A 27,654-nucleotide genomic window follows, 5' to 3' on the forward strand; every position below is an offset into this window, starting at 1 on the left:
GTATAGTCGTTAAATTTTATTACATTACTTTCCTTTACTATTCACCATTATCCATGCGCAATGTAATAATATACGTTGGCATAATTTGCAAATCGCATATCTGGGAAACGAAAAAGTCACGTCGAAGATACGAAGACGACGCTTCGTCAAAATATATTTTATATTTTATTCTTAAAAAAAAAAAAAAATTTTTTTAACAAATTTATGTATCTTTTAAAAAATTTAAAACAGAGTTATCCGTGAAAGAGTAAATTTGTGCATCTGCTGTAATATTTGAAAGTACTGCAAAACTTTATAGACTAAAAAGTTAACGACGAAGTAAATAAATTTTTGTCTGATATTAATTAGGTTCCTCGTCGACTAATAAAACTCGTTATTACAAAAGATGATATCAAGGAGTTATACAAAGAAGTAATATATACAGTCTTAAATAAAGCACACAAGCGTTAAAAAGAAAGTTCTTCCTCGTATAATTCGCCATTCATCACTCATCCAATGCCTAACATGTGCGAAAAACTTAAGAAGAGTTTGAGACTTTTCTCTACCGGGTTTTCGACTAAAACCCGCGGATTCTCTCTCTTCTCTCTTCTTCATCCATCCATCCATCCATCCATCCATCGTGTTCTCGCGCAAATCATGTTGAATTTAAGGATTTTTTTTTTCTATATACGCGAGAAGAGATAAGTTACCTTGCAAAGTTTTCACAGGAAAATGAAATTCAAGATACGTTAGCGTAGCAAACGAGTTTATCCTTATAACGTATTCAAATGAAATTTCAAATCCATCTATGATAATCATTTTCCGTTGTTATAATAAATTAACAGTTTCAAATATTAGTTATAATTTTTTTAACTATAACAATTTTTGTCTCGACTTAAATATGTCAGTTAAAAGTTCATAAGTCGCTTATATAATACAAAAGAGAAACCACATAAGAATCAATCGTCGTTACTAATTATAATTTGCACACATACAAACAAACATGAAGTTTGAAATTTTAATTATATTCAATTGAAGTGATTCTCACGATCTGAGTGAAATTCATTTTACATGACATAATTACTTGCAATCGATAATGCTTGTCAAGTTTCGTGGTTGATGATCATATACCATACATATATGCAAAGCCATTACCCATCGAAGTAATTAAAATTATGTGTGACTCGACCTCAAATTATGTGTGTGTGTGTGAGTGTGTTGCCGGAATAAGCAGCTCGTACGAAATTATCGATCAGCCAACTCGCGTTTCTCTCACGTCGCCGACGTTTCTCAACGCGAGAAGCTGGAATTTACGGATAAGATTAAAGTGTCGTATCTAAACGTTCGCGGTTTAATTGATGACGAACCAACGTATTACTATAAATATCAAGACGTAATTAATGCGATGATATATTAGATAAGATCATCTTAAATCAACATGTTTATCAGCTGTCTTAAGAAAAGATAGTATTTTATATTTTAATTACAACTCTTTGTTATTTTCTTTTTAATAATAAATAAATGAGACAAATATTTGACCACATCTGATAGCTAAAAGAGGAAAATAAATATTTGAGATTTGATTCAATAATTCGAATTGAATATCAACCTCTTTTGATATGTTACTATTTAATTTTGATGACCCTTTTATATCGAGATGAAACATATTGACTGACGTCAGCAACTTTAAATAAGCAATATTAATAAAAAATAAATAAGCAACTTTAAATAAAGCTTGTGATTTGTCTGTCCATTATGGTTTCTTAAAAATGTATAAAAAGAAAACCTTTTTCCCGACATCTAAATTTTATTTGCAAAAAAGCTATTACCAATAATACAACTTATTTAACAGTAACGACACTGAAATAATAAATACAAAAAGAAAAAGAAGAAAAAAAGAAATTTATTCGTTGGTAAAATTAAATGGATATTTATACGTTTCGTTGATTCCTATAATACAAATAGTATTCCTACATACATGTACAGGTTTGAATGCAATAAATGGTTGTGTCTAAGCAATCTATCTAGTTGGCCATGTTCAATTAGGTGGTATATAGGTTGAAATGTATCATTCGAGTTACCGTTCTCGTTCCTTCGTTCGTTCATTCGTTCGCTCGTTCAGCCAGTTAAAACTTTATGAACGTCCGTTTTGATTACTGAACGAAGAGAGTCCACTTTACTTGGAATCCCTTCGACAGTTTATAGCGACGTTTCCTATGACGAAATTCTAACCCACAAAGTTTCGATAAATAACATGAATTTCGCTTGGTTATATTTCACAAGTTACTCCGAGAAACAAGTTACATTGTTTCGAAGCACGTAACTCGATGCTCTATAAATCTCTTCTTCCTCTTTCTTTCTCTCTTTCTCTCTTTCTCTTGTTTCTCCTATATTTTTCTTCTTATCATTCTTTTCTCAGGATAAAGAAGAAACGAACAGGAATGGGGGAGGAGGAGGAGGATTGCTTTAGAAAACGATCTTTTTATTTGATATTGTCTTGGAGAAAATCATAGATCTGAAAGATCTAACACACATCAAAGTTTATCTTATTTCAAATACTTATCTTAACGACATTATCTTTACAATAAAGTTACCTTCGAAGTTTGAAATGATATTTAATGTATAGTTGAAACTATACGCGTATATGCAGATAGATAATCTAACTTTTAGATAAGTTTCTACTTATGTCAAAATAGAAATACAAAATTACAATGGTATATAATAGTATTTTAATTGAATATATTTGTAAAATCAAAGTAGTTCTTTTCTTTTTAAATAATTCAATCGAATATTTGATAAAGATACTTTGGTTACTTCTTGTACAAAGTTTCGAGACAAATGAATAATAATTTTGAAAAATGATCCTGAACATTATAATATTTAATATTAGTGATTTGAAAGGGAGAAGAATACTTGAATAAAATTCTAATAAAGGTGATTTGAACATTTTCAGAAATCAAGCAATGCTCGAGTTTGCATCGGTGAGGATCGGTGATGCCTCGAAATCAAGGATTTTCGGCCATTTCGGCCAATCGGAGGATCAACTTGAAGATCCGAACGATTCGTACGATCTTAACGATTTTATCGATATTAAGATTTACTTTAGCACAAGAAAGAAGGACTTTTAATTACGACGATGATAACAAAGGTTACTCTATTGATAAAGGTGATGTCAGTTATATCGTAACACCTAGTTATGAAAATGATAAGATCGATTTATCCGATGAGAATATAAATCGTTATTGGACGATTGAAGTAGAACCTAAGGAAAGATATTTTTGGTTGAGAAAAAGGAAAAAAGAAGAAAGAAAAGTATGGAAGAAGGATCAAAAGTATATAATGGAAAACAAATCCGGATTAGCGAGTATTATTCCAATGAATGCATTTGATGGAGTGAAGGAAATAAAGTACCTTAAATCAAGAGGTAGAAAAAAGAGAAATAGAAGGAAAATCACAGAAAGAGAGAAGAGAAATAACGTGGAATTCTCTCGATCCGAGGAAGATCGGAATTCTAATAACTCGATGACCGTACAACGGACTTCAAGGAATCGGAAAAAGGAACCTGGATCGAAGGGCACGGAGTCCGAGAGGTTTGGGTTGAAAGGGCCAAGATCCTCTCGGATTCTTCGCGGTACCTGGATAAAACGAGAATCCATCCGCGAGAAATCCAACGTACTGCCTTCTTCTCGTAAGGCATTATTTTCTTTAAACGAACTCGACGAGTTCTTGTCTGAAAAGAAAAAAGATAGACATTTTTATTTTTATCCGATGGATAAAAGAAAATATAATTCGAGCATTATTAACAGTGGAAACGATCAGAAGGATATACAAAATATTTTGAACAAATCTTATGAAACTTGGAACAAGGATAAATTATACGAAAATGATCAAATTCAACATTTACATTATATAAAAGAATCATCTGGATTTAAGGATAGTCAAAGTTTCATGAAATCGTTTGACAGTTTTAAAACGAAAGAACAAAGAGAATGCAAATGTTCTATCAAGACGAACGACCAAACAAAATCAGATTTGAGGATTAGCAAGGAAAATAAATTACGTATAATCGTAAGACCGAAAGAGGACTATGCAAATAAAATAGGAGAAAAGAAAACAAATTCTTTTCATGGAAATGAAGAAGAAGTAAGCGATATGCAAAAGAATATGAAGAAAAGAAAGTATTTAAAGGAGAATAACGTGAAAAGTTTCATTCGAGATCGTCGAAATGTCGATAAGTTTTCAAATGATGCAACTGTTCCTTCTTATCCGACGACAAAAGAGACGATTAAGTTGAAAACGCGAGAATCTAAGGTAGAAGAAGAAGAAGAAGCTTCGTCGGTGATGTCTTCAGATCGTGAAGAAGTCTCCAAAGATACGGTTGGTCTTTGGTACGAAGATAATTCCGAGTTAAAGAAAGTAAAAGTAGAAGAAGAAGAAGAAGAAGAAGAAGAAGAAGAAGAAGAAGAAGAAGAAGAAGAAGAAGAAGAAGAAGGAGAAGTAAGAAGAGATGCAATAGAAATTCGTTTGAAAAAGAAAACTGAGAACAAAGAAGTTGGAACAATGAGAGAAAGAATAGAAAGAAGAAATTTGAGTGAAGATAAGAAGGAAAAAGAAGAAAATGAAACGGCATATTTGGATTTAAATTCTGAGAAAGAGGTGAACGTAGTCGTTCCAAGGAACTTTTCCAAAGAAAAACAAGATGAATCAAAAAAAATCAAATCCTACGGTGGTAGGAAAATTCAAGAAAAAGAAATTCGTTCTGGTAAAGAATTTTTCGAATTGACAGGACACTTTGATCTTACGGAAGGATCATTGCAAAACTATTTGAAAGAGGAAGGTCAAGGTGGTGGTGGTGATGGTGGTGGTGGTGGTCATACGTTTTCGCACGAGGAAGTGACAAATGTTACGGGAAAAGAAATGAGAAATGTAAGTTCAGATCTGGAAGAAAATGGAGAAGAAACGATTCTACTTTCGCCTCCGATAAATTATTTGAAAAAAGAGGAGGAAACCGTAAAGATTGTTCCTCCGAGTATTAAGAATGGGGGGAATAGAAAGGATCAAGAAAAAGAAGTTACATCTACGAGAATCGTGAATGTTTCCAAGGATAACACGGTATCCTCCTGGAATTCGAAGGAAAATCGGAAATACGACGATACGACATCAGATTCGGATCGGTTAAATTCGAGTAGGATGTCCATCCACGAAATCGACTCACAAGTTCGGTCTTTCAAGGACTCTCAAAGGAACGTACGCGATCCTTCTGGAGATTTCGTCAGTCCAAGGCCGGTCGACTATTCTACTTCTTATTTTCCAAAGGATACGAAAGGCGGAGAACTAAGGGATGATCCAAGTAGCGATTGGAACGGACACGAGATGAAGGAAGTGGTGAAAGAGGAGGAGGAGGAGGAGAAGGAGGAGGAGGAGGAGGAGAAGGGGGAAGGAAAAAGGCGTTACCACGAGAAGAAGATAAAAAGTAAAGATTCTCAAAGAAAATTCTGGTTAAAGGACGAAGAACAAATGGTAGAAAATACGACCATTTCGTTGAACGATCTTCCTAAATTGACGCCATTAACGTTCCCAAATATTATCACGGATGAAAGAAAAGAAACTATTAAAAGAACAAATTCTGAGGTAAGCGACTATAAAGGGGAAGTTAATAGAATGAAGCTTCCAATAATCGAAAATAAATTCACATCGAGTTTTCCACCTACTTTAAAAGAGACCGAACAAGAAGTATCCTCTAACAAAAAATCTACCAAATCGAGTAGATTATTATTGTCAAAAAAGAAGCGTTTTAAATCAACTGAGAAGATCGAAAGTAATACTGACCCGACGATAAATTTGTCAACAAACTTCAATACATCTATAAGAAACCAACTCCTTGATTCGGTCACAATAACCGAAGAAGAAAACTTGGAAACTTATTCGCCTCGAGGAAATTCCATGGGAGGAACGACGGATATTTCCATGACGGAGAAATCCAAAAGGACGAGCAGAATTCCGAATAGTTTGACCGATCGATCATTTTCCAGTGTCGAGATCGAAGGGTTTACTTATCCCTTTTCTGACGTTGTAACCTCTCAGTCGATCGATACTTTTACAACAATATCGATTGATGAGAATACAATGGATAAAAAATTCGAAAATACGACGAGTGCAAGTTCAGTATGGTTGAGTACGGTTTCTTTGGAAAAGACAACGATAGGTAATGTTTCGGTGAACAAACAATCGATTAACGATGATCATAACTCAACGAATAAACCTCCGTGGCCAGTGAAACATAGCGCAGTGGTTGAGGGTGACCTCGTTTTAGGAGGTTTAATGATGGTTCACGAAAGAGAGGACTCAGTGAAGTGTGGTCCTATTATGCCTCAGGGTGGTGTCCAAGCATTAGAAGCCATGCTTTACACTCTGGACACGCTCAATCAACGAGAGATCGTCCCCGGGGTCAAAATAGGAGCACATATACTCGATGACTGCGATAAGGACACCTATGGCTTAGAAATGGCGGTAGATTTTATCAAGGGTGAGTTGATCTGTTGTATTACGTTTCTAAGCCTTTTTTGATAAACCTAATTTATCTGACTATAGAGTTCTGTCGAATGGAAATTGTTTTTCTTTTTTAATATGCAGAAAAATTAATAGTCCAACTTAATAGGGGCACATTCATAAAACTGCAAGCACTAAAGTTACTTGAATATAAGTTAGTTGGAGTTTACCAGTACGTTTACTCGTGTGTTCTACCTTATACCACATTTTCTCCAACATACTTCGTTTAAATATTCTCGCTCGACTTACATTCTCGCCACATGGCTCGGTTGATCTTCGAAAGCTATCAACGTTAAACGCCAAAACGATGAACTTCCGACAGTTACGAGGGAAACACTGTCGAGCATCGTTGAAACCGTGAATCACGTTATGCTTCACGTCTTAAAAGATCGAACTTTATTTTGACGAACATGGTAGTGTCTAAAGTTATTCACTAAGATTTAAGAAAAATGTTATTATACAAAAGTCATTCCAGAAAGTGTTCGCGAATAGATGATACAAACTTAATGGAAGTGTATTCTATTCTGATTATGCATGCTAGGGGAATATTTTTCGTGAATGCGCATAAACTTTCTCACCCCTTCTCTCTCTCTCTCTCGCTCTCTCTCTCTCTCTCTCTCTCTCTCTCTCTCTCTCTCTCTTTCTCTCTCGCATATACACACTCTCACTCTCTCCTCTGCACTTTCCATCCAATTTATCTTTCTCCTTCATTCTTTTTCTACCACAGAAATCCCACGATTCGTGCATAGAGAAGGTTGGAACGACGAGGATATATTACAATGTCGAGTTTTATGTTCGTGCTTTTATCAAAAGTATTTCACGAAAATAAACGACTGGAATATCCTGATTTTGTTGAAAACTGATATTTTTGTAACTAAATGACGAAATTTTGATGTCCTATTTGTCTATTTTACATTGAAAGATCAAAATCTTCAAAAATCTGTCAATTGAATTTAATGATTTGTGTTCTTAAAACATCTCGAAAAATTTGTAAAAAAAGAAATTTGAAAAAAAAAAAAATAGAAAATTATTGAATTTCTATGTCGATAAGAACAATTTCTACTACGCGTTGATAAGTTACCAGATGTCGGTAAGATATTAAATCATTCTCAAGGATAAATCGATAAGTTTTCACAGATTGCCCTAAGATAACAAGTTAGCAACAGTTAGTTAATAATTCGCGTCGATTAGTTATCAACAGTTTATGGGATCGTAAAATTGATTTACTAACTATTGATATCAATTTTGAAAGCGGGATATATATCAAATAATTTACTTTCCTAACATTTTCATTGAAAACTCAATAAATTAATATATATATATATATACAAAGTGATATAAAAAGAATTGATATAAAAAGTCGTAAAGTAAAGGCCAGATAAAAAAGCTGTAATTATTGAATAATTAATGGAATGTACGAACAATTGATGATATCATTAAAAAACAAGAATGTATGAAAGAATGAAAGGATAAAAACTTGAAATTTATTATTCGTCGTTCCATTGAAAATTACACCAAGTAAAAGTAGTACGATAGATTTGACTTTGACCACTGCAGATATCCGAGGCTCTGGAAAAAGTCATGAAGCAGAAGCTGGATAACCAATCATCAAAGCGTTTGCTCGTTACGCTGCATGCATTAAATTGGTGCAAATAACGGGTAATAATCAAAATAAGAAAAAGTCCTGGAGGCACAATCAGCCTGGACTATTTTGAAATGAAGTTATCGGCTGCACTCAATGGAATGTGAAACAAACCCAGTTAAAGAGCAATACACAAGGAAATTAAGGGTTTAATTTTATTACTAAAAAATAGAAATCGTGCCAAACGTGGAAACGATTTGTATTCATTTTGTCTTGGATCATTATTCTTACCTACAATTGCAGTTAAAAAAAGAAAAGCTCGTAGAATTCACACGCGACTGAAGTAAAACTTTTTTATTTGTTTTCTTAAATCAATATACATATTCTTAAAAATTTGACAAAGTATGTTTATAGTTTTGCTCATCGCTGTATACACATTTTTTTGTAATGATTATTTTTATTTAAAAAATTACACTCTTAGTATATCCAAATGCATCCTTTTGTGCAAGCTGCTACAAGTCACGAGCGTCCGTACAATTTAAATAAACGTGACTATAATTTAATTAAAAATATTTAACAATAAGACAAAATTCTAATTTATATATATATAAAATAAAAGGACTCGTCTTTTATATTAATTCAATAAGAAAAAATGCGAGGACACGAATTTAAATTTAATTCGATAAAAAAGGAAAAAAAATAAACCGTAAAAACTGGACTTTTAATTTAATTTAATTAAAAAACTGCAAGAGGACTCGACTTTCAATTAAATGACAAAAATACAATGAGTTTATTAATTAAATAAAAATAATAAAATGTTGATTAGCATTTAAAAGATCCTAATCTTTAGCAAACGCGAATACGAAGGACCGTAGCAGAGAGAGAGAGAGAGAGAGAGAGAGAGAGAGAGAGAGATTGATTTGTTCATTATCACATAAACTAATATGCCACATGTGTGGGTGCAAAGTATATCGTGCAACAAGCGTAATGACAGCCGCCAAAGGAAAACTTAATGGGTTTTAACCAATGCAAATTTTTCCTTCCCCATACGTTTAACACCTGGGTACACGCATCGATGAGAACAAACAAAGCGTAGAAAGAGAGAAAAAAGAAATTAATATATTGTACTGAAAATATTAATTTAAAAAACATAATTAACATACGTAAACGCATAAAACAACATTTTAACAAAAATTCATATAAACGAGTTCGAGATATTACAAGTCATTTGGTGAATAATAATTTAAACAAGATGAATGAGAAAGATGAAATATTTGGTGTAAAGTTATATTACAGCCTCGAAGTAACGTTTTATTGAAAATTCTAAAAATATGAAAATGAATTTTTTTTTTTTTCATAACCGTCCAAAGATTCTTTTCATTAAATGGCTGCCCTAATAAAAAAAACTGGACTTTTAGCCATCACTTGACAGCTAACGTTCGCGAATTTGATGTATCTTTTTGCTTATTTATTGATAATATCGAAAAATTCACGATTGATAAACTAATTAAAAATTTACATGGTTTCTTGAAACGACATCGAATCGTTTTGCTCGTTTTTTTAATGCTCGATCTCATTACTATTAACACGATTAAATATTTAAAGAGAAATGTTAAGTATATTGATTATATATTGCACTAATTATTTAATGAATTTAAACGAACATTTATAATATTCTAATACATCGATATTAGATCGACCATGCTTACGTTGAACCGTACAAATTGTATTGCTTACATCGTAAGCAATATCGATTAACGGATCTCAACACAGAGATAGGTTACTGCGTCAGAAATTTATTTCGAAATGAACGATTAAATACTTCAAAAGTGTACTCGATAAATAACAAAATTCTTAAAATTCTCAAATATATTATAATTTTGAATTTTTTTATAGAATTTAATTAAAATACATATACATAGTTAAATATATATTAAATATATATTATATATATATATATAGGTTACTGGACAAATTTAGATAATATATTAATTATATATATATTCGACTAAAATTAATAAAAAATAATTATTAAATGTATGTCAAATATTTGATAAGCATAATCTATTATACGTTTAAGTATGTGCATATTAAAACATCATTAATACATCATATTTCTTAGATTCTATAATAAGTGGAGTATATTAATGTTTTTAATCTATTCTCTCTCTCTCTCTCTCTTGCTAGTTAAGATGTTTCGAAAAAATGACGAAAGGTCAAATAATTTGTAAAATAATTATTTGTTAGAAAGATTTATTATACATTCATGATATTCTATGAAAATGATTTCAGATATATAGAGTTGTATCATAAAAGTCCAGTTGAGTTTTGTATTCCATCAATTTGATTCTCTTGTTCTTTTTATCATCGTACTAGTAAAACATTTGTTAAATTATTTTTACGAATAACATCGTTGCACTTTTCGTGTCGTTTTTTAAATATTGTAGTTTGTATCTTTCTTGTCGTTTCCCATAAGTTTTGCCAAATCGATATTACTCCGTTTCTCCTTTCCCCTCAGCACTGAAATTACGTTTTTCCCTCAAAACCTTTTACTTTTTCATCTCGCTTGAATATTTTCAGTACTCTCTCTCTCTCTCTCTCTCTCTGTCACTCGCTGTCTCTGGAAAGAAATTTCACTTGAAAAATTCAAATAATTCATATTTTTAATTCTATAACATTATTATTAAATGTAGTTTTGTCCAACGAAGAAACAAATGAATTCTCATTAAAATAAATTTCTTTACAAATGTATTTGAAAGTTGTATTTTTGTATTTTTTAATTTTTATAATTTTGTTGTTGTATATAATACATCAGAGTGCGTGACACTTTAGCGACCACACGCTCGTAATGGTAAAATCGAAGCAGCGAGACCAAACCATTCGAAGAACTCAGCTAGAACTGTCGTTTGCATGCGGCCAAACTTCCTGACAATATATCCATTTCCCCTAATCGTTCTTGAATACTTCTCTAGAGCGAGTACTTTCAAAAGGATTCGACAAGTCCGGTCACGAACGAGAACTACTTGTACAGACTAGTTGATCACGGAAAACCTAGTCGAGATATTGGAAAAGTTAATATTATCGTCAGAAGAAGAATTTACCTTTGTTTTTTTTTCTTTTTTTTTTTTCAAATGAATATTCGGAACATGCAAAAAAATTTAATTAAAATTTATAAAAGTTTAAAAATAATAAAAAAAAAAGAAGAAATTATTTATAATTATTATACAATGTGAAATATATTGTGAAGTGCTTGAATTTAATTAAAAAATATTCATTTAAAAGTGTTTTGGTAAAAAATCGATGAGATTTCAAATGAATAAATAAAACAGAACAAGTATAAAACTACGAAATGTATATTAATTAAACAATAATAATTCATTATATCTTTTTCTATGGAAATATTTGCTTGAAGATGTATGAAATTTATACGATAAATTGATCAGACATATTTCTAGGAAATATTGACAAAATGAATCTTATCTTAACGATATAATCCAAGTAGGTTGATAAGAAACGTACATTTTTCCCTTTAAAATGATACTGGTTTCAAGTTTCTATGATTTTCCTTTTCGAAAATATCGCTTTTGAAAGATTTCCATTCATTATTCGTGATATACTTATGTATGTTTGTAGTACTACTGGTAGTATACTATTTATAGTAGTATCAAATAAAAACTACTAAGGCTATTGATGACCAATGAATTTTAAAAATGTATGTAGGTTACACTTGGAATTTCTAAGAAATTATATAGGTCAGGTCATAATACATTTATTTGCTATTTGATTATATATTTTTCTAAACAAATTTGCATAAAAGTAATAACACAATTGATTTTAATTTCTCTTTAAAGATAAGATATTCAGATAATGCGTAAAATAACATTGAAAAATTATCCTGAAATAAGACGTTAACAAGTTTTCAATTAATTCCAAAGTACATTTGTTTAATTAATCATAATAATAAATAAGAAAATTGTTTTGTATGTTTCACATTCTTTTGAATATGTTCCTTCGTTTAAATATAATACACACGTAATAGAAAGAGAAACTTACACTTCGTTTGATTATTGTCTGTCCATTTATTTTACGCTCATTACATTTGCACCACATTTGCATATAAGATACTATAATCAAACGTATGATAAAGAAGCAGAAATTGAGAATATATATATAACTTGAGAGAATAGAACCGCAGCACGTTTGTTTCAGAAATAATTCTAAAGAGAAGTGAAACGATAACGAGTTACCACTATCATTTTCAACTAACAAACAGAAATTTACTCGATTGAATATATATTCAATCGTTTTTTTTTTTTTTTTATGTGAAAACTTCTTTAGAATAGGGCTGATTTGAAAGCGAAACAAAACGAAACTTGCTTTTTTGAAGGTTTCATTTCTAACTTATGTGTTCTGCACACATGTTTTTGAAATGAAAACTTCATTAGAATTAGGGCGATTTGAAAATCGTGAAACCGATGAAACAAAAATAATGAATAAATGAATAAAATTCTATATAGAAAAATTCAGTGTCACAATATGTTTATCCACTACTAATTCCGAAACTACTCAACTTAATGAAATTTATTTTATTTCACGTGATTTTTTCCAAATTAGCACATAGCACAATTTTTATGGCGATTTTGTTTTTTTTATTTTTAATTATTTTTTATTACCAATTTAAAGATTTTTATTAAGAGGTTATCTAGGTAGGATATATTTTATATAGGATATATATATATATATATATTTTTTGTCTACCAACACAATAATATACTTGTCTCGTTTATTAATTAATCATTTATTTATTTAAGAATAAAAAATGAGAGTAAAGGAAGAAAGAATTATTGAGAGAAAAAATGAAATCAAACGAATATTAATAAAAGAACCATCGAAATCCAATAACGTCGAACTTGATAAATAAATCTCTTTTGATATTCAATATAATAATTATAATAATTATAATAATAATAATAATAATAATGGTAATAATATTCTATAAATTTATCTTTCTCTTTTATACTTTGTAGCACAAATATACAGGATGTTTCGCATTCATGATCGTTCTCGTGCTTACGTTTCCTAACATAAGAAATGAAGTTATTGTATCTAGGAAAATTGTCTCAAAGAAATGATTAACTATTGAACAAGTGTATCTTTGTTTTAACCCCCCCCCTTCCCCCAATAAATTTATCTCAACGTCGTTTTGCGAATAGAATGAGGAAGAAGTTATATGGTGTCGTTTAAAAATATACCCATGACCTAAATTCTTCTTATCAAAGAATAAAATTTCATCAACTTTGATTTTCACACCACACAATTTATTAAAGATCTGTAGAAACCGATGATTTTTGAATTATTAAATATTGTTTTAATAGAATCAAAAGTGACTAAATAATTGTGAAGTACGTTATGTAAAACACCCTGTGTATATTGGTCTGTATGTATAGGTACACAGTATATTTTATCGATACATCAAACAATCCAAACCATTCGGCGTTTGCAAGCGTGAAATTCAGCCTGGTGATTTATTATCGATTGCACCTTTCGATTTTCTACTAACGTTCAATAATCTTCGCGTGATGTATTTTCTGAAAATAAATAAAACAAAAGGACCGACGAGAGAGGTATACTAAAAATTCGTATTTTTTTTTTTTTTCCTTTAAAAAAAAATATATAAACTGAAAAATATAAACCTGAAAAAAAAACCGAAGAAAAAAATAATAAAAAAAAAAGTGAATAAAAAAATAAGTATAAAAAAAAAAAGAAAAAAAAAAAGAAATGAAACGGTTTTGAAGCAATTTGTTATTCTTTTATCCGCATAGCGTAAAATCATAATTCAACAGAATTTAAACAACGTTTAAGCAATGTCGCTTGTTTGCTTATTTTCTTTGTTTTTTTTTTTTTTATTTTGTTAATACAGGACAGAGAACAAAAAATATATATATAGAGAAAGAGAGAGAGAGAGAGAAAAATGTTTAACGAGATTCGTCTTTTAAAAATCGACGAAGTAGCAAAAGAAATATACACACGAAAGTGGCATTTTATAAAAAGGGTGTGAATAAAACGTGCCGTTTTTTGTTTAGTTAAATAAGAAACGTCTTAACGACTCTTGAAGCAAACCTTCTGTAAATTATTAAGGAATACGTAATAGTTTTTTTTTTTATTTATAAACTCGAGTACCTCGTAAGCTCTTACTACGTTTAGTTACCAAGTATATTTCAAAGCATTCACAGTTATTTTAAACGACGATGCTGTTTGCATCTTGTGTCGTAGACATTTGAATATAAAAAAGAACAACAAAAAAATAGAAAAAAATAGAAAAGAAGAAAAGAAGAAAAGATAAAATGTACAATTTTATTCGAAAATGTAAGCCTTGAATTATGTGATTGCTCTTTATTCTCTTTATTCTCTTTATCGTAAGGGTTTATAAATAGTATATGACCATTGTATTTACGTTTATGTGTGTGTGTGTGTGTGTGTGTGTGTATGTGTGTGTGTGTGTGTGTGTGTGTGTGTGTGTATTAGCGATAAGAGGACAAGGGAAAGTTCCTAGTTGGACGGCCGTGACGACATTAGACCCATTTTAGTATTACAAACCAAGCAAATGGTCAGGAATAGCAGTTATTCTCTTTGTCAAGCAAACTTATTGTAAGATCTAAGTATGAATGCAGATTCGAACGTTCCCAACACACGCGAATTTCCTATTATACTATTATTTAAGATCTTCAATCTTAACAGATCAAATTTTGTACAAATATTAACCATCAGATTAAAAATCTATACTAAAAGTTCCATTGAAATTTTAAGAAGATTGTCCAAAGAATTTTTGATCTGTGTACCATAGTTTTACTGATAAGAAGTTCAAAACAAAAAAACAAAAAAAGAAACGTCTTAAAAATTCTCGCAAATATTCTTGAACCCTTCGTATTGTTAGTTCGATCGGTAGAGAGTTATCACTTTCCCTTAGACGAGATAAAACGATTTAAAGGAACGCAGAGACCTATTCGAAGTATTTTTCAAACAGGAAGTAAGTAACCTTTCAATTGACTTTTCCTTCGTTCTCCATTACTCTATCTCTACTTTCTTCTTTTTAAATAAAGTCTTAATTTGTAAGAATGTCTTATTACTCGAATAGAAATCTTTCAATAAAATCTATTTTCATCGAAGTAACACGAGATACGAATGGAAAAAATAAGAGAAGGAAAATGATAGGAAAGATTTAAAAGTAACCCTTTATAACTCTTTAAGAGATGACTTCCCCGTAACTAGAGCAGTTTCGAAATAATAATTATAATTATACGAGAGAACGAGAAGGGGAGGGAGGGAAGGAGGAGGAGGAGGAGGTGGAGGAAGATAGAGGATAATATAATAGTCTAGTTTCGATAATACAATTTTGAAATATATTGTCTGGTTCTACCACTTTCCGCTTAGTTTTGGTATTAATTGTAAGCAATTCTCTCCCCCCTCTCACTCTCTCTTTCCGAAACATGAGATAAATAGAGAGAGAGAGAGAGAGAGAGAGAGAGAGAGAGAGAGAGATAGAGTGGAATTCCCGAAATGTTTGAAAACAGATCAGTAACATTAATCGATGTTGACCTAAAGTTGTGTCGATAGAGAAACACGAGGTAACAATTCTTATTTAATTGCGAATACGCTAGAAGAGGCGCGAAAGAAAGAAAAAAAATGGGGAAAACGCGATTGAAGATTGAAGTTGAAATAAAAGAAGAGAAAGAAAAAATGGGAGAAGAGGGAAGGGAAAAAGGAAGGGAAAAAGGAAGGGAAAAAGGAAGGATATAAAACCCGTTGAAGTAGAAGAAACGGAATGGATTGGAGCCACGAGTGCTGTTGTATGAACAAAAGGGAGAGGTAAAGAGAAAAAAAAGTATAAAGAACAGGAAATATAAGAAAGAAAGAAAGAAAGGAAAAAAGGAAAAAAGGGCAAAAAAAGAAAGAGAGAGAGAGAGAGAGAAAAGATACTCCTACCCATTTTTAAAGCAGCCTTCCCCTCGAGACGATAGGAATCACATTCGAAATACTGTTATAGTGTAACGGGTGTGCATGGAAAATAGATTAGGCGTGTTTTTGCGCAGTTACTTAAAGGGTGGTACTCCTCTAAGAGAAAGGCAGACGGCGAGGTGGCTTCGGAAATTCGTGCCGGAAGGTTTGCACCTTGACGATAAATTCCCTACTAAGAATGACTACTCTCTACTACAGAGAGATAGCCTGACTTCTGTTAAATGCTCCACCGCCAGGCGTGTTATTATTCTCCTGATTGCTTAAGAAAATTTCAATCTTTCCCTTTCTCTCTCTCTCTCTCTCTTTCTCTCTCTCTCTCTCTCTCTCTCTCCCTCGTGTTTTAGATCTAAGGAGTCACTTCAAATTATCCAAGAAAACATTATGGGTAGTAGCTCGATTAGATAACACAAGAGGATTAGGCCAGCGTTAACAGCATAGAATTATATATTCTTAACAGATATGATCTAAGGGTATACCCTACCGTAAATTTGTAAAATTTTCAAGCACAGATAAAAGCGTCGAATAATTTTCCCCCTTCCCCGATTAGATTTTTATCGAAACGAACCAAGCAAATGAATTTTCTCTCTCTCTCTCTCTCTCTCTCTCTCTCTCTCTGTTTTTTCTTTTTTATTATTTTTGTAAGCCCTCATGACCTATGTTAATTTAATGCCTCTTTTATGAATATCAGGGGGAAAGTGGTTTAAATAATAAAAGATTTATACGATCATCTCTACCTTTCTCTTTCTCCTTACAACTATTCTATCAACCACCAATGTTATTAACTTTCCAGAGCGATTACTCTTGGCCAAATTACCGATAGAGTTTCGAATTTAGAACCCCTTAGCTGTACTACCCAACAATGAAACGACGAACGCAACCTGAATTAAGATCTCAGCTAAAGCTTCGGTACCATGCTCTCTCTCTCTCTCTCTCTCTTTCTCTTTCTCCCTCTCCCTTTCGTTGAGTTCATTTAGTCTTAAATGAGTATTCTCGTCGGAGAACTTTCATTGAATTAATTCCTATTATTTAACGCAGCGCTCTTTCATTCTAACAAATACCGCAATTCACAATTCGTCGAAAACTTTGAAGAACGATTAAAAGGGATTCTTTAATACTTCTTACAATTAGACATTCAAATCGTGTATGTCCTTTTACCAAGTTGCATCAGAATAATACTGAATTAACCTTATCAGTCTAATTTATTTCGTGTGTAACATTCAAATACACTGACATAATTATAACGAAACTATTTATCAAATTAATCCTAAGCGAATATAATTTTTCTTTGAAAAAATTACGATCAATGTGAATTTTGAACAAAATAGTGGAGAGAAGAGTATTTTCAGTCTAGCTCTTGAATCGTTAAAGTGGTTTAACCGTTGGTGGTAGGAAACACACAAAAGAAGAAATACACAAAGCCGCGTTATACGAAATTGGGTAATTTCCTTTTGTAGGTTCAATAGGAAAAGAGCTTTTTACTCTTTCAAGTCGACTTTCGGCCAACGAACTTCCACAATCGTGAAACATAATTTCGTAAGGAACAGATGTCGCACCAACCTGAAAATTACCTCTTGTTCGCTATTAAATTAAATTATGTTTCTGGCTAGGTGCCAAGTTTTACCAAGGGTTTTCCGTCATTCTAGCTCGACCCTCCTAATATTGTCCAAAGGATTCAATTCTCGTTCATTAAAATGAAACGCGTACAATTGCAATTAAATTACAAATAATATTATAATAATATTATATATAACAAATCATCCTTATTCTCTCGAAACTTGCTTTTTTCAAGGTTGCATTTCTAACACGTGTTTTTTTTTTTGTGCTTTTTGAGATTTAAAAGCGTAATAAAAAATAAAATCTTTCTTTCCTGATTTTACAACAAACTTCGCTCGTTGTGTTAAAAGAACACACCATAAGAAGATAATTTTATTGCCGAGTTTCTTCTCGAAACTATAAAAGAGATTACCTATTAATAGTAAGAGTAAAAGAAGAAAAAAAGAAGCAGAAAGAAAAAATGATTAGAAAGTTAGTCGAAGGATCTTTTTAAAGTATTAGATTGGATTACGAGCTTTAATCTTTTAGTATATCACCATTCGGTGAAAATCTAATTTTTGCTTGTTCAAACTAACCGATTAATTGACCTCCTCTCTTGAAACCAGAAAGAAACTTGACGAAGAATTTTCTCATCCCTATAATTTTAACTTTTTTTTTTTTTTATCAAGGATTTGCTATAACAAAACAATTAAAAAGAAAATATTAATATAAAAATCAAGATATTTGAATTTGACATAATTCTGATAGGTGTGATAATGGTAAAACGTTACTATCTATCCGAAATGTAATTATTAAAAATAATCAGAAGTAAAATGATATTAAAGTATCATTTGAAAAAAGGGACAAATCAAGAGAGTATCGAGTTTTCAATCGGTTCTTTGGTGTTTATGGAGACTACTACTACTACTACTACTACTACTACTATTCGTTACAATATTTCGACAGTTATATCGACTTTTTACCGTCGACCAGCACAAGCACGAAATGGTTTTCCCTTAGAGAAGAAAAATGAGGTCGTTCCGCGTGAAAGCGACAAAGCGTCGTCGGACTTGCGAGATATCACAGCTGAACTAAGCGCAAGCACAAGCGTAAGCACTCTAACTTCTTCCCAACACACTCACTATATGAACACTATATGAACACTATGGCAATAGATGATGGGATCTCGCGGCTTATAGGACTGCTGTTACACTTTGTGTTTGATAAGCGCGTTAGATAAGTAGCAAGATATCAACAGTGTTGTGTGAAAAGGGAAAGGGATAGAACGTTCTTATTAACGAACGGAGAAGTTCCATCCTTTTCTATACCTTTTCCTTTTTTTTTAATCCCTTTTTTTGGCTACTTGCTTTTGTGAACAACACAGTAGGCCGTATAACATGTGAAAAAGTTTCTTTTCAAATCGAAAGAGTATTTCTTTTTGCTTTTTTCCCCTCACCCCTCATCCCCCTTTAAAGATAAGGCAAGCTCGAAAATTGTCCAGTTCGAAAAAGAGTCGGGAAAAATCGGTCCTGTCTAGATGCCATGTTGCTGCTTTCAACCCTCCACGAGGAGAGTGCTTCAAAATGGAACTATAAAATACTAAAAAATGTTTCGTTTCTTTTTATTTTTTCTACCCCCTTTTTTTATTTTTTTTATTATTTTTTTATTTTTTTTAGTAAACGTTAAAAACACGCTCGCACCTACCTCACGCGATGAGAATGAAAAAGGGGGTTCGGCGTCGTCGCGTATTTTGCTGCTTTCTCGATTTCGTTGGCCTCATTAAACGATATATTCGTTTCAGATTTTTTTTTCTTTTTCTTTTTCTTTTTTCTTTCATTTTTTTCTATACATTTTCTCGTCGCGTTTAATAAACGCTCGAAGAAATTAATAACGTAAAATCGCATCGAGTTGGATCGTTTAATGCAGGTTATTAAAAATTAATAATTAATAATTAATAATTAATAATAATAATAATCATTTGTTGAAAATTTCTATAGGACAAAGTAAAGAATTGTTAGTAGCTAAAGGAAATCTAATTTTTCTTTAACCATAAGCTATAAGTTTACTACTTAGTTAGTATTTCGTGATCGATATTTTTCTAATATTGTAGTGAAAAAAGTTCTCGTGGAGTGTAAAATAAAATATTTTTCCATCGCAAAAGCCGGCGATCGCCGATCCGTTATGATCTTCCATTATTTCCTATCCACTTCCTTTCAGGACAGAGCCATCGAGGCGAGACTTCGGTTGCTATCACCAAGAGTCGGCGGCTTAAACTGAAGGATCTGTCTCCGTTATGAAAGTTCTCGATCGATTTGTCACACTTTTGCAGATATAACGTTCATTCGGTGTGTACTTTTATACGCTTTTTTCTTTTTCCCCCCCCCCTTTTTTTTTCTTTAAACTCTGATCCGAGAAATAATGAAAAACGCAAAGAAGGAAAAAAATATATGGATAAATAAATAAATAAATATTATCTATCAATGCATATTAAACGTTGATGTAAAATATTATTAACCGCAACATCGATGATAAACGAGATAACAAGATTAAACATTTGATGAAATTTATTTTTATTAATTATAAAAAATAAAAGTAAACGTATATATGTATATACCTGTGTTTTTTTTTCTTTTTTTTATTTGTGAAATTACAAAATAACAATTCAAATTGTTGATGTGTATTTATTCGGGAAAAAAAATAGAAAACGAAATGTATTTCATCAAAATGTTCGCGTATCGTTTGAATTATTTTTTCTTTTTGCATAAAATCTAAACTAAATTACTACTCAAGCTCTGCCTTTATTAAAAGAAAATTAAATGAATTTAATTACTCAATGTATGTAGACTGCAGAAAGAGAGAAAGAGAGTGAGAGAGAGAATATCATACAAACAAAAAATCCAATATAATTGAAAGTTCGGCTGGTCCCATTAAAAATACTTTTCACAAATATTCCAACTGAAATAACTTTTATTGAAACTTTATTTTTCAACTGCACTTCAAATATCATCTCTTTATTTCTTTTTCATCCATTTCTAACACAGCGTATAACAAATGCATAAACAATTTTTCTTGTTTCTAAATTTCACAAAACAAAAATATATCCTCCATCCTCAATATCATAGTTTTAGTTTCCATAAAGTTCATTTCAATATTTCACGTTATAAAATTGTAAAAAAAAATTCTGAGAACAAATATGTTGAAACATATATACTGATTTATTAGTAAAAATTCGAAATTAAACCTTAAATAGAAGTAGAAAACAAAGAGAATAAAAGAATGAAAAAGAAGGAGAGTGAGAGAGAGAGAGAGAGAGACTAGACTATATTGGTGATAAGGAGGGGAGTTAGAGAGGGTAGTAGAGTAGGAGGAGGGTTGATACGTTCGCAGAGGGTAGCGTTGATGCAGTCTCGGAGCCAGTCAGTGGGTGTCACAACGGAGAACCGGCCGCTCGTACTATCACTAAATATTTTGGCTCCTCGTGTTGTATCTTTCCGAAACCGGTATCATGTCACGAAGATACTATATCAAAATGACTCAACTATTATCATTTTCGATAATTAATCGCGAGTATTTACGTCTCGCTTGTGCAATCCTACGATCGAATCAAATTATTTCTTTCGAAATTTACGACGAGTGAGTTCTATCACTTAGATCGCGGCATTTATTTTCTTTTTGTTTCGTCATTTTAATTTCTTTTTTTTTTATTGTTTTTATATTTATCTCTCCCAACTTCGACAAAAATTATATTGTAGAAATTATATATATATATATATATATATATATATATATATGTGAGTCGTGTTAAAAAAAAAAAAAAAAAAAATAAACATGTAGATCTCGCGATCGATTTTAGTGGCTTTTTACAAGAGAGACAGATCCAACAGGTTGAATAAGTATGTGTGAATCAATGTGATATTCGTAAATTGTAAGAAAGTTTGACACACTATCCTCGAACAGGTGTTTTTCTCTCTCTCTCTCTCTTTTCTTTATCTATGATCGAGGGGTGGCTTCCGTTTTGATAAACTCGTCGCAGTTTATTCGCTAACGGTTCATTTGCACGATTATTATTATTATCATATTATTACGAGATTATTGTTAAGAAATTGTTGTCGATTTATCAAATATTATCTCGATAGCATTGATTTGATTATTTTACAAATTTCTGAAGCTACATCAATATGTTCTGTATTTTCTGGGATCAATATTTATTGGGTCATAACATTTCAAGTATCTAATCACAAGTCTATGCGGACGATTTTAATTTGTTAGAAATTGCACTCGATCGAAGTACTGTATTGGATTTTAAGGTATTTCAATTGACCGTTTGAATTGTTCCTAGTGTTTCCAAATTCTTTTATTATTGTGATCTATTTGGTTTTTAATTAACGAAATTCCAACGAGTGAAAAAGAAACTTGTAATAGGAATATGAAAATATTATTAAAATTTTAAAATAATAAAATGTTTCGAAAAATTGTTCCGAGTGTTTCCAAATTCTTTCATTATTGTGATCTATTTGATTTTCAATTAAAAAAAATTCCAACAAAATCCAAATGAAACGAAACGAATAATAGGAATTTTGAAAATAATTGAAAATGTTGAAATTTTGTAATGTTCTGAATGAGAAAATATTATTTACGAACTAAAACATAAGTTCGCGTTACAGGAAAATGTTGTTCTACGAATCGTCGGAGTATAAAATGAGTCAATTAAAAGTTTTCACAGTAAGATATTAAACTCTGCATTCGCTGTAAAGAGAAGTTTTGATTTCGGCGTTTTCCCTTTTTTCGGGTTTTAACTTTAACGATGCGAGATCACGAAGAAAATAAAAATGAAAATAAAGAAAGAACAAATATGTAGCTTTTGTGAATCGATTCACAGGAATATTCATTCTTTGAATACAAATTTTTGCGAACATATTTTTATATTAAATGGCACTATTCAATTCATTTCAATTCATCTCCCTGACATTTCTCATCAAAGAATGACAGTGAATGAAAGTTTCTATTATTTTTCTTTAACCTTTCTTTCCTCGTCTCCAACATTGATAGATAATTTTTCAAATTCTATGCCAAGTGAAAAAATATTATTCTCCGTAATAATAATCAGTGTATTAATGTTATTACAATAATATTATTTTAAATAAATACATTTTTCCAAAAGAATAATCAGATAAGTCAATAGGGAACATTATTTTCCATATAATTAACAAAATCATTGTTCTGTTTTATCATTCCAAAATTTGTATCCGTTTCGTTTAATAATATCATGCAAATTAAATATGAAAATCGTGAAGAAGATATTCTCGATTAAAAAAAAAAAAAAAAAAGAACAAAGTGAAAGAAAGAAAATTGGCTTTTCTTTCATGCATTATGCATGTATATTCAATGGTTAACTAAGAAATTTAAAAACAAGACTCGAAAGATTCTCTCTCGACGTTTACTAATTAAAAAAAAAAAAAAAAGAATAAAAATGCACATATATAATATATGCATAAGTTTAATGAATTTCATTTATTATTTATATTTTATTAGGGATATTTGGAATAAAATGAAACAAATGAAATTAGTTAATCCGATGAACTGACACACGTAATCGTTAATTCGTAATGTTTAGAAACATACTAATCTAAAGAGCAAACAATAGTGATCGATTGATGCTAGAATCTTTTGTTTTTGGCAAAATGATAATTGGACAACAGCTGGATTACGAAGGTCGGCTTTACGTATATTCGATAGTTAATATTCTCTGCATAGATGGACGTATCGACTGCGACACCGTAATCAGGGCAATACTTGTTCGTGTTAATTAGTGTCGATGATAATCACAGAAATATACATATGTATATGTAAATTTATATTCTAATACAGCAAACGTCGCGAACATGTATTTTATATATATATATACACATTCATTCATACATAGTTCACTTAAGAAAATGAAGATCAAAATGTCTGATCATAAATTACATTGAATTCACCATTTGTAATACGTCAAATATGTAAAAGTAATTTTTATTTTTTCACGATATTTGAGATATGATCTCTTCATGCGAGAAATTCAACACAAGCTCGTTAATTAAAGACGAGATAATTACCAACAAACATTTACCAATTGTTAATTAATCCATATTAGGGTATCCAATTTCAACGGTAACCCTTTCTACCCAATTCTATCAAAAGCTCATATTTCTCGACACTCACATAGATAATTCAAGAATGATAGGTCCTAGTGATTTTAATACAATGTTAAACGTGGGGTAGGCTTTAATAAATGATTCATCAAACTTAAATTTCAAACACTACATTTTATTAATTATTCTAAACGTGTTTCATGTGTTTTTAATTGATCATTTAATTGATAGAAATCAATGTTTGCTACTAATGAAGATAAAAGATAAAATTTGCAAATAATTAGATCAAATATTTGATTAAACTTTCGAATATGTATTTCATATCATTTTCGTTTAAGTTCGTCGTAAACTTGATCATTTCGAGTTGCAACGAAATATTGTAAGAAAGAGAGAGAGAGAGAGAGAGAGAGAGAATATGTTTTCTCGACGCAACAGGTACATTCCTACAACAAGTTATAGTAACGTCAAAAAAGATACATTAAAAAAAAAAAAAGAAAAAACAGGTAAAAAAAAGTGGAACAAACAATAAAAACGCAAAATATAGGAAAGAAGTTGATGACCTATAGGAAATAAGATAACCAACCAAGTGATTAATGAAAACAAGTTTTTAATTGCATGGCAAAGCACACCCAAGTTTCTTTCCTTTTAAAAACAATATTCCTAAGTTTTCGGAAGGATAGTCGTCTCCTTTTTAATATCTTACTTCATCACGTGAAATCGAGTAAATTAATCAAAAAGGGCTTCCCTTCATTTGTCATCTTTATTCGCGAAAAAAAATGGTTTGAGAAACCATTGAAAAGGATGAATGATGAAAATTGTTATCGTAATCGAATATTCTTTTAATATCATTGAAGGAATTCTAATCAAACTAGATTTTGCAAAATTTATCTTTCGAGATATAATAATAAAAAAAAAAAAATCATTTCTCAAACGAACGAATAAAATTGTTTTCCAGATTGTTATTTCTTTTTTACACTAAATATATATATGCATAAAATAAAATATGATTTTGTCTCGAATGTAATCGTCATAGTTTGCTATGAACAATAGTTTATATTATTCTTACCGAGGATTTTCCCGGCAATTTGATAAAGCGTTGAAAAGATTGAATCTCTTTCTGTGATAAGAACGTTGCTTAGAAACTTATGAATAAACATTGATATAGAGAAACGCGAAGAAATAAAAAAGAAAAAAGAAAAAAAAGAAAAAAAAACGTAATCGTTAATATTCGTGGATTTAAAATAAGATAAGAAAATATTTGTTCTTAATTTTGGATAAGTTTATCGAATAAAAATAAGTAACTTAAAATGAGGATTCTTTGAATTCTATATTCCTACCAAAGCTCTTAGAAATTTGAACAAATCATCATCAGAATATTCTTACTCGTCTACTCTGCATTTAAAATCGATTAACCTGATTCGAGGTATTCTCTCTCTCTCTCTCTCTCTCTTTTACTGAAAATTGAGTGAAAGACGGAAATAGTAGTACACATTGGACTTCCTCTCTTTCTCGTTGAATATTTTGTTGAATCATTTCAAAAACAATAACTCATCGATTTCGAACATTTAAACAATGTGAACAAATCATTTGTTTTTATCTCTTTGTTTTTGAATAAAAAAAAAAGAAACAATATTAAATGAAAAGTATCAATCGTTTGCACGTAATACTTCGATTCTATATCGTACAAAGATATATGAATATTCAAGCACTGCCTTTTCGTAGGAAACGTTTCGAAAAAAACATTCCCTCTGGCGATTTACCTAACTTTTCGTCGTTCTTTTCATCCATAGTCGAATGACGTGAACCGTGTACAGAGAAATATAATAGAATTTTCTAATATACACTTATCGAAGAAGGATCCCTTTAAAAAAAAAAAAAAAAAAAAAAGAGGATAGAGATGGAATAGAAAAATTTTCAATCTCGTTTCAACATTACATATTTATCCAGATTAAACCGAAATACGAATATCTTGAAATTATCCTCCTTTCGTATTACTGCTTCTCATATATTAACATTTTGTGATAGTCAAATTCAATTGGTAAAAATACATATTTCGTGGTTCAAAAGACAAAATATTATTAATCAAATTATATACGAGATAATGTAATTAAAGTGAAGATGTAATTACGATGAGTGAAATAAATTAAAATATTTCATACAAATAAAATCCTGCTAAAGAACAAAAATAAACTTCAATATTTCTCGGATCGTCGGAAGGAACAAATATCTCGTTTTTTCTTTTTTTTTCATTCCAGCCATGAAACGTTTATTCTTTAAATATTTTTTTGTTTTTTCTACTTGGAATTCTTTGGCAGTCGATATCCCACTCACTCTCTCTCTCTCTCTCTCTCTCTCTCTCTCTCTCTTTCTCTCTCACTTTCTTTTTTCCCTTTTGCTTTCTCTCTTTTCTCTGATATCGCGTGCCAAGTCTCATTTAGGTCTTCGAGATCCTGATGATCAAAAATAAAAGTTTAAAAAACATAAATGAAGGAAGAGATACATTTTGATTATAAAGAATAAGGTAGATATTTTGTTCACATTTTAAATCAAGCAAAAATCAAATGAACAATTTTTGTGTAGCCTAACAAAGCCAATTATTAACCCTATCGAGCGCGAAACGCTCTCGCTTTTATCAAATCAAACACAATTCTTTCGCTCGCCAAGTTTTCTCATCTTACCGCAAAAGAAAAATGAACTTTACGAGATAAAGTAACGGGTCTTAAGATTCTCTTCATCAAGAGAACCTTTCCAAAAAAAAAAAAAAAGAAATGAAGACCTATCGCGTAGGATTAAGACAACAAAAAATTACAGAACACTTAAATGTAGCATTTAAATTTCAACTGGAGAAAGAAATGATAAGAAACAAAAAAAATATACATTAATTATATCTAAAAGAAAAAAATGAAACTACTTTAGTAAAAAGAATATACGAATCGTTTTTTTTGTTTTTTTTAAATAATTACATAATTTGCAAAAATTTAAATGAAACAATTTCGTACAATTTTCTCAGTTAAAGAATCATCCTATCGAGATTAATTAATAAATCGACACGAAACTTTTTCGTTTCTTCGTAGATAATAATGTGTATCAGTATAATCTATTAAATAGTCCAATTTAGGACTATGCAACGAGAGAAAAAGAACAATAGAAAAAATATTCAACTGATATACATATATATAGGTGAGTTGTTGTATTGTGTTTTGACGATGGAAAATCCTCGTGACTGGTGAAAAGAAATAACCTCGTGAGAGAATAATACCAAGATTCGGGGAAAAAAGAAAAAAGTCTCATAGAAAGTTTCATCGAAAGTTTCATCGGAAATTCTTTCCCTGACTCCCCTTTTTCAAACCGAACTTCATTCGAAATTCACGCCAAGTGCGAAGGTGGTACACGTTCGATCCAACAAACGTGACACGATCTAATACTCCCTCTGCTCGATTTCACGAAACTCAAAAATGAGGTCACAGTTGTAAGCGATTGTGCTTAAAGCTCGATTTACCCTAATTCAACGGACCTCAACGACGAATCTCGGTACGAAACACCGCACAATTTCGATGAAGATTATTCGTTCGTCGTTAAAACTCGGACGATTTTAAAAGGAAATGACTGGAACGTGTGCTGTTCAAGTGGAATGTCATTAAAGAAGAGAACACAAGTTTTTATAGGAACCAAAATAAATAGGAAAGAATTTATACTTGAGACCTCTTATAATTAAACAAAAAAAAAAGGTAAAAAAGAAAAAAAAACCAATAGATTGCGATTATGAAGTCATGAAGCTATTAATATTGTTGTCATTCTTGTTGATCGTCATCGATTGGAACGATGACACTTGGAAAAAGATCGGTCAAGCTTTCGAATTATCGA

General features: G+C 30.9%; 1 protein-coding gene across 1 annotated transcript in view; it reads left to right on the forward strand.

Moving 5' to 3' along the window:
• Glurb (metabotropic glutamate receptor B) overlaps positions 1–27,654 on the forward strand; it is a 125,922-nt gene that overhangs the window by 46,579 nt on the left and 51,689 nt on the right. The window contains exon 2 of the mRNA XM_015330265.2: positions 2,933–6,505. Coding sequence (XP_015185751.2) covers positions 2,974–6,505 — 3,532 coding nt within the window. The 5' untranslated portion in view covers positions 2,933–2,973. The remainder of the gene's footprint in view (positions 1–2,932; positions 6,506–27,654) is intronic.

Source organism: Polistes dominula, unplaced genomic scaffold, assembly GCF_049000335.1.
Source record: "Polistes dominula isolate Pdom_NZ unplaced genomic scaffold, Pdom_raw_medaka contig_18, whole genome shotgun sequence".
In the NCBI taxonomy this organism is placed as follows: Eukaryota; Metazoa; Arthropoda; class Insecta; order Hymenoptera; family Vespidae; genus Polistes; species Polistes dominula.